The following is an 11,336-nucleotide window of genomic DNA, read 5'->3' as shown; positions in this document are numbered from 1 at the left end:
TACATAATCGAGTAGTCCAGCATAGATATTCAGAGACCTAGCTAGTCTCTGCGGATCCGGTGATTTTGTGTGAAAGCCCGATCAGCTTTCCTAGACATTTTGTGTGATAGCCCGGCCAACTATCCTAGATAATTTGTGTGGAGGCCTGATCAGCCGTCCCTAGATAACATCCAATACATATCTGATTGTGATTTTGTGATTCCAGTAATGGAACAAATGGCTTTGGGTCCCCGTAACGGGGCAGATGGTTTTATGGTTCCTATAATGGAATGGAAGGTTTGAAAATGAAAATAGCATGCTAAAATTGAACTATGGTTTTTATGCACAGCACACAACAGTTGATCTTGTTTTACAGAGCATGCTAGTTTTGATATCCAGTTTATACCTGTTTTACATGTTTCTGACAAGTTATGAATTTTGTTCCTATAACTGCTTTACTTTAAACTGTTTTACTTGTTATTCATATAGTGGTGCTGCTGAGCAAGCAATTGCTCACCCTTGCAGAATATTTTATATGTATTGCAAATGCCTAGGAGATTCTTGCGCGGTATTCAGGGCAGAGTTCCAGCTCCTTTCGTGTCAGGCTCCTCTGAGGTAGTTGTGTTCAGATCAGATGAGGTCTGTTGAGTTGCTGCATTAAATTAGTGGTCAGGATTGTGTAAGGTAATTTGGGTTGTGTTAGTTGAGTAACCTAAGTCATACTTAAACCTGGAAAAGGTCTTGGTAAAAGGGTCGTAGTTATGTATTATTAATGAGTTGGACTGAATTATGATTGTTAGTATTGTTGTTGGTGACGTCAACTCCTGACCCCGGGGTTGAGGCCATCACAGAAGTTCTGAGAAAAGCTGAAGATAAGCTGGTAAAAGATTTGTTTAAGAATCATTATGGATTCATATTGATCCAGTGATGATGGTAAAGTTGCATGTTCTGTAAGTTGTAGTTAATAGTCTTATTAAACTCTCATTGCATTTGAACTTAAATGTTTTTGACATCATCAAATCTATTAACTTGTATATTTTTGCATAATTTACAAGTTGGGGGAGATTGTTAGATATATTTGTGATGTCATGTCTAATATGTTTCATGTTTAGTTTTCAGATCTTAACAAACAGGAAATATCAGGACTTACTGGAATCAGTACTTACTGGAAGTTTAGAAGATAAATATCAGAACTTAAGGTCATATCAGAACTTAAGTACGGGAGGACTTACAGTTAAGGAAGGAAGCTGATTTACAGGATAGAAGATCGAGACTAAAACAAAAGAAGATATGCATGGAAAGAGTTAGAAGATAAGAAGACTTGTATAAGATATCTGATTGATATATTTTAGGAGACAGAATTATATTCCATATCAATTAGAAGTTATCTTGTAACTGTGTACTATATAAACACAGACATAGGTTTACACTATATGTGTTATCATTATCGAGAAGATCATACATTGTAACCTAGCAGCTCTTAGTGATATTTGTTCATCACTGAGAGAGAACAATTCCATTGTAACAGATTTTATTATATTGAATATATCTGTTTACTGTTACTTGTGTTCGGAATCGATTTGATTGTATTAAACACTGTATTCAACCCCCTTCTACAGTGTTGTGTGACCTAACAGTGTGTTATTCATTTCCTAACAATACCATTGTTGCATAGGTGCATAATCTTAAGTTAACTAAATCGAGTCTCTGTGGCTACGAATCTGATTTATATATTATACTACTTGCGAACGCGTATACTTGCGTGTAATTTTAGCGCATGTTTTCGCCCTAACATCCCATCAGAAGCATGCAAGCGACAAAAATTGTTAAAGCTATATTCACCTCCCAAATCACAATGAAAACATTTAATAACAGCTTTATGTTGAGTTTTTATATAATCTCTAAAATCTTTAAAAATATCCAAAAAAACAAACCTATGCTTTATAAGATAAATCCACGTATAATTAGTGAAATCATCAATAAATGAAACATAATATATAGATTCTCCTTTTATGGGCATAGGAGCAGGTCCCCACACACAAGAACGCACAATATCAAATGGAGCAAGAGAATACGTAACACTCCTATGAAAAGGTAAACCAGCAAATTTCGCTAATTTACAACTGTTACAGTAAGAAATATCATGAGCTTTTAGTTGTCCCAAGGCTCCAGTTGAAACTAAAAATTGTAAACGAGATTGAGAAACATGACATAAACGAGCATGCCATGTGTAGAAGTCAGAAGACAAATCACTCAAACGAAAAGATGATAAATCAACACTAGGAGTTCCCACAATAAATGCTTTGAGTTCATCCAAAACATAAAGTCCTCTATACTCACGACCTTTCCCAATTACCTTTTGAGATCTCAGATCCATAACACAACAAGTAGTAAAAAAAACCAAGTAACCAGATTCACAAAACTGACTAACCGAAATAAGATTTAACTTAAGATCCGGAATATAATAAACATCAAAGAGAGACACTGTTGGGGTAACTACAGAACCAACACCACGTAACAGCATAGGAGTGCCATCAGCAGTCATGATGGATAAAGATGAATCATCATAAAATGAAACGAAAGATGACCAATGAGGAGACATGTGATGAGATGCACCCGAATCCAGATTTCATAGAAAATAAAATAAAAATGAAGTACCAGTTGATAAAAGAACTGTTGATAATGAGACATACATGTCGAGATATTGCTGAAACTAAACTCAAACCAAATTAGAAACAAAGCAGAATCCAAATTCAACACCAAATTTAAACTGTATCAAAATTCAATTAAGAAACCAAACCCAAAATCAAATCGAAGCTCAAAATAACCAATTCCAATCCAAAATCAAAACTGAAAGTGGATTGAAAACCAATTTCATTATGATTGCAAATCCAAAACTAATATCAAATCTCAAGCGGATAAACCAATTACTACAATTGTAACATCCCAATAATCGAGTACTACAAAATCCTATCAATCAAGTAACCCAAATTACAAGATCAACAATGATGAAAAGAATGAACTAAAAGTTAATAGTAACATGTTAGAACCATCAAAAATTGATTTCTGGAGCTCTAAATATGATATCCACCGTTCAAAATTTAGATACTGATGCAAAGAGGGCGTGGTTAAAATTTCAGGATGATCCAACGGTTAAAACTCCGGGAATCGTAGAACAAGTTGGCTGATCTGAGTAGAAAATTTCCTTCGATATTTTAAAAATCTTTTGTTCTTGTGACGTAACTCTATTTATTTAATGATTTAACTAAATTTCCACGATCATCCCTAAATTTGATACTCAAATCATTCGAAACCTATCTCTTGATATCATATTAAGTAAACAGTTCATCTAAAACCTTAAAGTGATAGAGAAAGGCCCGAACATGATCCTATACTCTTTAACGGTGTGTATACGATTAACGGTCAATGTGCAGGCACTATACTAAAAATGAAAGGCAAGTGTATCAATACCACAATTTTAGTGGTAGATTCAAATATAGTTTGCGCAAGAGCCCGAGCTCTTGAGAGGAAAGTACCCTCATATGTGTTGGTTCTTTGTTTTTTCACATAAAGATCATGATTTATGACTATATTTTATTTATTAATTTGAACCCAAAATAAATTGTTTCTGTCCAGACCATTCTGTTGATAACAGCTGAAAGATATAGTACAAAGTGGCCATGAATCTTCTTCATTTCCTTTTACTCCAGGCTAGCTACATGCTGTAAATAAGGATCTCTTAGTCATTTAAATGGGCATAGGGAAGCCTGTAAATAAGGAGCATCACTCTGCGAGATCAGATAACTACCAAACCCAAGTTACCCAACGTATAATTATAATTTAACTCATTTTTTTACTTTTGCTTCATCGGACTTGCTCACATAATCTCTTGTAAGGATACTAGTAACATTGTTAATTTTTCTTTTTTAAAAAAATAAAATTATATCATTAATTTTTGGACATAAAAAAGCTAGCAATTTTAATATACATCAGTTATTATTTGTGCATATAAAGTTTTCTAACATTACGTGAGTTTATTAGTGTAATCATATGAACACCGTATACTATACTATATTAAAAGCTAGCACTTTGACGATACTGACTTTTTTCAAATTTAATATTATATATCTATTTTCAAAAATTGCATTTTACAACCCTTAATTTTCAGTTTGTATGTAAAATGTATCACTTTAATAATTACAACTAAAATAAAGAGGGGTAAAATAAGAATTTTAATATAAAATGTAAATAAATTTTATAGTTATAATTGGAAAAAAGCTAAAAATATTTATCCCCTAAATCATAAATCCTGTTGCTACATAATTTTTCTAAATGACAAAACCTATCCCAGGAGTTCATACTTATTTACATTCCATGCCATTACTTTTGACTATATACTATTGTTTCAAGTTGACTATCCAAAAAGAAAGACACCTTTCCTGCATCACGTGATACTGTTTTTGCAAATGGTTAGTTTTGTTATATAACGAACTACCTCCATTTTGTCTTCTTTCCTGTTTGGTTTCTTTTTCCAATCTCTTCGCTGTCCTCCTGCAGTGTTTGTCTGGGAATGGAGGGGGAAATAAAACAGTCCTCCAAGCTTTACATGGGTCTTCATCCAATGTTTTCCTATCAGAGTAAGTTGAAATTTGAATTTCAAATTCAATTCAGACAAACAATTCTTAGCTGTGTTTTAGTCCTCATCCTCGTCCTTATTTTTCATACACTCACATCCTCATTTTCATCTTCACAAACAAATCTGCAAAATGAAAGAGGTTCATTTAAAGTTTTAATGATTCTATTCGAAACAGTGCTTTTACACTCAATTTTGTAGTTAAATGATTTCCTGATTTTTCAAATTTTCTGTTTCAGACCAACTACAATCATTTGAAGTTAGATAATTTTTTTCGTTTAAATCTGATTTTGGTAAAGTTTTTGTTGAATTCATATTTTTGTAATTATTTTTACGAAACTTACAGCTGATGATGGTTTTGAATGTTCTTCTACAAAATTTGCAGGTCCAAATAAAAAGAGAAGAGCAACGAAGGATGATTTAAACAAAGAAAACTCTCTGCATCCTTTTTCTGCTATGTCTAGATACTAATCTCCATTTCCTTCAACGGGTATGTTTGTTTTCATTAAATAGTTTTTGTTCTTCATTGTTGATTTGGCATAGGGTTTGTGAAAAATTTTGGGTGTGAAGAATATTTGGTTAGTGTTATAATTTTTGCAAACTCTGATTTTTGTTTAAACTCTTTAGGTGTTACTGATGATGTTCTGCAAAGTAGCTCTCCAAACTCAACTTCTACCTGTAGAGAACCTTTCACAGACATATCAAACAACCTAAATCAAGGTCGGTATGGCTGCTGTTAATTGAAAGAACTCATTTGTTTTGTTTATGTAGAATTTTTAAGCATATTGTGCAGTCCCCCTTTGTGATTGTGTACTTTATGTAATGTTATTGTTGTTTTAGGTCGTAGCTCGAATAAGGCTTCCAATTTTCGAAATAGATCAATCAATGAAAACAACATCACAACCCTATCCAGCCAAGGAGGACGACCTAAAGGTCCAGTTTTAGGTGAATAATTTGTTCCTTGAAATACATATTTATGTACCTTTCGATGTTGTTTTACCAGGCAGAATAAGATAAATTTATAATATGATATGATTTGTTTACTTGAAAGGTACTGCTCAATCATGTATCACCTCCACTGTACCTATCAATAAGAAACAGATAAAGATTAAACCGAGCAGAATAAAAGAGTCAGCTGCTGATTTATTTGGTAAAGATGCATTTAGTGCAGAGGTCTCAACTCATGAACAAGAGAATGCTGCTGAGATGTTTGAATTGTTGGTAGACGTCGAATTGTGTTTCGAATCTGGTATGTTGGTTCTCCTTTCAAATTGTCCTCTTCAATTTCCATTTTTTAGATCCTTTTTAAACTTTGCTGATGCTACTCATTATGCTTTTTTATAGCTCTTGGAAATGATAGTGATGAGGAAGAAGTTATATTCCCACATGAAGTTACTCATACAACAGAAGGTATGTGTTATAAAATGAGAACTTGGTGTCCAAACTTGGTGTCCTTATTTGTGAATTTTTTAGATTTAGTAATGGTGACAAGTAATTTCATTCGATGGGTGTTTGTCATCTCCTCAGGTTACTGCAGTTTGGGGGCTCCTTCTGAGAAATGTCTGAAATGTGGAGCCATAATGTGGAAAGAAGAGAAGGTCAATAAGAATGTGAAGAAGGGTGTGTATGAATTTTCTATATGTTGTGGGAAGGGCCAAATAAAATTACCAGCAACACCTCCAACACCCGAGTATATGATGCAGTTGTATAATGACCCCAAAAAAAGAAACAAGTTCCGACGTTTGATTAGGATCTACAATGCAATGTTTGCATTCTCTTCCATGGGAGGTAAAGTTGACCATTCTGTTAACAATGGATCGTCCCCGTATGTTTATCGCCTAAATGGATAGAACCATCATGTCTTTGGTTCTCTTATACCAGATGATGGTGATGATCCAAAGTTTTGTCAATTGTATATCTATGATACGGAGCATGAGGTGGAAAACAGAATGCGGTGGGTAAATGTAGTTAATGGTGAGACGGTAGATGCTGAAGTTATCGAAGGTTTGTTGCGTATGTTGGATGACACAAATGAATTGGTCAAATGCTTCTGCATGGCCCGTGATCGTTTCAAAGAACAACCAGTACAAGATTTGAAGATTGTGATGAAAGTTTGTAGGCCTGTAACTGGTCGGGAAAATTTCATAGGGCCGTTAAATGAAGTTGGTGCAATCATGGTTGGATATTTAGAAGATACATGTGGTGAAAGGGATATAATAATTGAGATCAAAAGTGATGGTATTGAACGTATATCTGACATACATCCCAAACTAATGGCCTTGCAATATCCTCTTCTTTTTCCTAATGGAGAGGATGGTTATCATGATGACATCCCTTATATTCAGACTAAAAACAATGGCGGTAAAAAGCGAAAAAGAGTGACAATGAAGGAGTTTTATGCCTACAAGTTACAAATCAGGCATCATGAAGGTATTGCATCCTTCTCAATTGGTGTTAAATTACTCTTCTCTCTGTATTAGGAACATAATTTGAAAATAGATTGTTGCTGAATGAATTCTGTTTCTTTTTCCAACAGGGAATACCCCTAGGCTTGGTGGCAGATTGTTTCAACAATATATTGTTGATGCCTTCTCAGCCATTGAGCAAGCGCGCTTATGGTGGTTCCGTACTCACCAGAAAGTTCTACGCAATGATCTTTATGATAATATTGCCAAAATTATCAGAAGTGGGGAATTTGATACAACTAACATTGGAAAAGGTTTCATACTTCCTGCCAGCTTTCTTGGGTCAAAAAGGTATATGCAACAAAATTTCCAAGACGCTCTTGCGGTTTGTCGGCATATTGGTCATCCTGATATTTTCCTTACAATGACCACAGATCCGCTTTGGGATGAGATTTTGGAGATGATGAAACACAGTCCAGGTTGCTCTGCTCAGGACTCTCCTGATATAATAGCTCGCGTGTTCAAGATGAAACTTGAACAGATTGTAGAGGATATCAAGAAAAAAGCGTATTTTGGCGAGTGTGTTGGAAGTAAGCCATATTATATGCAAAATGAACTATTTATTTCACCTCATTTAAATATTGTTCTGAATATGTTTATTTCATATGTTTTCAGTTATGTATGTGGTGGAGTTTCACAAACGTGGCCTTCCTCATGTGCATATGCTCATATAGTCGAGTCATGATTCAAAGAAGAAGTTTAATTCCAATGTAGATAAATTTGTTTCAGCTGAGATTCCTGATCCTATCAAGGATCCCATTGGCTATGCTGCAGTTTCTTCCTTTATGATTCACGAGCCCTGTGGATTGGAGAACACAAGATCTCCATGCATGAAGAATATGAAATACACCAAACACTTCCCCAAAAAGTAAGAAATGAACTTTCAACCGTATTATTTTGATCTTTTGCCCTTATTGGTGAATGTGTTCATAATTTAAGAAATGTACAGGTACTGTGCGCGAACTACATTTGACAGTTATGGATTCCCTGTATACAAGCGTCGCAGAAGCAACATTACTGTGAAGAAGGGAAATGCTGAGCTCGACAACCAGTATGTTGTGCCCTACAACCGTGATCTCTTGGTAAAGTACCAGTGTCACTTGAATGTAGAAATCTGCTGTCATGCACAGAGTCTGAAGTATTTATTCAAATACTGACTTAAAGGTCATGATAGGGCGATAGTTGAATTATCTAAAAAGAACAATGAAGAGGACCCTGAACATAAACTACCTGTCGACGAGATTAAAGCTTATTTCGATGGTAGGTACATATGTGGTGCAGAGGCTGCTCATCGTATCTTTGGATTTGATATACACTATCGATCCATTTCCGTTCTTCGCCCATTATTTCATTTGACTGGTAAGCGTAATTGTACATTTCGGGAGAACGAGGAGCTGCAGAAAGTTTTGCAAAGGGAGAAATTCAAAAGAAGTCAACTGGAAGCATTTTTCAAACTCAATGTTGATGATCAGACTGCCAGGTGCTACACTTACGATGAAATTCCAAAGTATTATGTTTCGAATGACACGGACAGTGTGTGGACTGTACAAAAAAGAGGAACACATATTGGCAGACTATTATACACTCATCACAGTTCGGGTGAAATTTGGTACCTGCGTTTGTTATTGTCCAAGGTTCGCGGTCCAACTTCGTTTAATTTTCTAAAAACTGTTGATGGGGTGCTTTACAACACATTCAAAGAGGCATGCCTTAAACGTGGTTTTCTAGCTGAAGACAATGAATGGAACGAAGTGCTAGAAGAACGTTCAAAATGCGGTTTTCCTCCTCAAATTCGTGAGCTTTTTGTACAAATTATGAAAAATTTTCAAGTAACAGATCTTGGAAATTTATGGAACACACATTGGAAACATATGGGCGACGATATTATCATGAAGCAACGCAAGTTATCAGGAAATAGTGATCGTATTTTTCCTGACCAGCATCTTCAGTTTTACGTGTTGGCAGGTTAGAGAATTCTACCTTACCAATGTATTTACAAGTTTTACATGTTAACCACACCTATGTGATTATGTTTTGTACAAGTTAATAGTTGTATAACTTTGCAATTGTGTCATGCAGAAATTGATAAATTGTTGAGGTCTATCGGGAAGTCATTGAAGCAATTCAGCCAGATGCCGCAACCCCCATCCGAGTTTCTACAATCTGGTTCAGATAATTTGATTATTGATGAACTCAGTTTCAATATTACTGAGATGGAGGAAGAATTTACTAAGTTGTACGAGCATTGCAATGACGAACAACTTGTTGTGTACAATGCAATAACGAATGCTGTACAAAGTAATGCTGGTGGATTATTTTTTGTTTACGACAGTGGAGGATGCGGTAGACGTATATTTGGAAGACTTTAATATATAAACTAAGATCCTAAGGTAAGATTGTTCTTCCTGTTACATCATCGAGAATAGATGCAACTCTAGTGCCTGGCGGAAGAACTGCTCACTCACGCTTCAAAATACCAATTATATTGGACAAAAAATCTTCATGTGGAATTGCTCAAAAGTCTAATATACCAGAGTTGATAAAATGCACAAGTCTTATTATTTGGAACGAGGCACCAATGAAACACCGTCATGCATTTGAGTGTCTAGATCGTTCACTCAGAGATATTATGAAATCTGTCAGCCTTGAAAGAGGTCAAATGCCTTTTGGTGGTATAACAATCCTACTAGGTGGAGATTTCAGGCAGATTTTACGAGTTATTACTTTGGGTTCACGTGGTGATATTGTTGTTGCATGTATTACAAGGTCAAGGTTATGGTCTAGAGCGAAGATTTTTATTCTCAAACAGAATATGAGGCTTAAGCAGGGTCAAGACGAAAGAGAGTGTGAACTTTTAAGAATTTTTGTTGAATGGGTATTAAAAATTGGTGATGGAAAGATTACAGTTGCAGGTGTTGATTTCCCAGATTTAGATGAGGACGATATTTTAATTCCATCTGATTTTTATGATCCTGAGTCTCCAAATACTGTTGAAAACATGATTGAATAGACATATCCAGATTTTGCTAACAAGTACCAGTGCCCCCAATATTTGAGTGAGCGAGCTATTTTGACACCAACAAATCATATTGTTGGTCACCTAAATGCAGTTATTGTTGACACTATCCCTGGAGAGTCCTGTACATATTTCAGTGTGGACAAGGCTGAAGATTTTGGCGGTACTGCAACTGATCTTAACTTTGCTTTTCCGCCTGAATATCTCAATTCAATTAACATTCCAGGTCTACCTCTACATGAACCTAAACTTAAGGTTGGTGTTGCTGTAATGCTCATGAGGAACCTAAATCAGACACTGGGTCTTTGTAATGGGACGCGTATGATTGTGACGAAATGCCTGAAAAATTGTGTTTAGTGCAAAGTTATTTGTGGTGTATTTGTTGGTACCAGACATTTCATTCCTAGAATGGAATTGTTCCCAACAGAATCCAAATTACCCTTCAAATTGTTACGGAAAGCAGATGCCTTTACAAAACTGCTACTCAATGACCATTAACAAAGCCAAGGGCCAGTCGCTGCAGAGAGTTGGTCTGTTTTTGCCCAAATCAGTTTTTACACATGGACAATTCTATGTGGCTGTTAGTAGAGTAACATCTCCAAAAGGCTTGAGAATTTTTTATAGATGGCGAGGATGGTTGTGCAACAAATTTAACTCAGAATATAGTCTATAGAGAGATTTTCTATTATTTTCCCTGTAATTAGATTTCCTGGTAGCCAGATTTTTTCGGGATATAAGCATAATTGTTAGTACTGAAGTAGTTGTTTCACTACATTTTGTTAGTTATATGTTGGAGAACTTTATGGTGCTGCCCACGAATACATTTTTGGAATACATTTATGACATTAAAGCAAAGCGTGTTAAATTTTATGTTTTTTCTAGCTAATAATTTGACTTGATTAGCTTAGCAGAACAGTGGTCGAGAAAGGATTTTGGTGGATCCTAATATGTAAATGGACAAATGTCAATAAGTTGTAGCAGTGAAGCAAAAATCATTAGCTACTCCGTTATAGTAAATTAAGAAACAACAACAAAATGATACACATACTATTTCATCAACAATAGGCTCCTCTGCACCAAGTAATGTTATGAATTTCCATCCACCACCATTAAAAGTAACTAACCAAAACCAAAAAGTAACACAATATAATGCAATATTAATAGTTGAGTAGAAGTAATAACCAAAATAATTCGGACAAGTCAGAAAATAAATTATAGGGTCAATAGATATAAAGATCACTTC

At 35.1% G+C, this 11,336-nt stretch overlaps 1 protein-coding gene across 1 annotated transcript; it reads left to right on the top strand.

The window, feature by feature from the left end:
• The first annotated feature begins 4,549 nt into the window (after nt 1-4,549).
• Nucleotides 4,550-10,936, top strand: LOC141685624 (uncharacterized). Its single transcript, XM_074490719.1, has 16 exons — nt 4,550-4,616; nt 5,240-5,332; nt 5,453-5,557; nt 5,664-5,861; nt 5,957-6,022; nt 6,140-6,400; nt 6,494-7,042; nt 7,149-7,607; nt 7,807-7,945; nt 8,027-8,164; nt 8,252-9,042; nt 9,157-9,420; nt 9,504-9,989; nt 10,098-10,400; nt 10,486-10,673; nt 10,877-10,936. Exons 1-16 carry the CDS (start codon nt 4,550-4,552, stop codon nt 10,934-10,936), a joined length of 4,167 nt encoding a protein of 1,388 aa, XP_074346820.1.
• Nucleotides 10,937-11,336: the final 400 nt, after the last annotated feature.

The sequence above is a fragment of the Apium graveolens genome, chromosome 9 (assembly GCF_009905375.1).
Source record: "Apium graveolens cultivar Ventura chromosome 9, ASM990537v1, whole genome shotgun sequence".
In the NCBI taxonomy this organism is placed as follows: domain Eukaryota; kingdom Viridiplantae; phylum Streptophyta; class Magnoliopsida; order Apiales; family Apiaceae; genus Apium; species Apium graveolens.
The sequence above is the reverse complement of the archived record's forward strand: the minus strand, read 5'-3'. Positions and strand labels throughout refer to the sequence as shown.

Coding starts and splice junctions, on each gene's coding strand:
- LOC141685624 (XM_074490719.1), top strand. CDS start 4,550: ATGGAGGGGGAAATAAAACAGTCCTCCAAGCTTTACATGGGTCTTCAT. Junction 5,333..5,452: donor ATCAAACAACCTAAATCAAG/GTCGGTATGGCT, acceptor TTGTTGTTTTAG/GTCGTAGCTCGAATAAGGCT. Junction 6,023..6,139: donor AGTTACTCATACAACAGAAG/GTATGTGTTATA, acceptor TCATCTCCTCAG/GTTACTGCAGTTTGGGGGCT.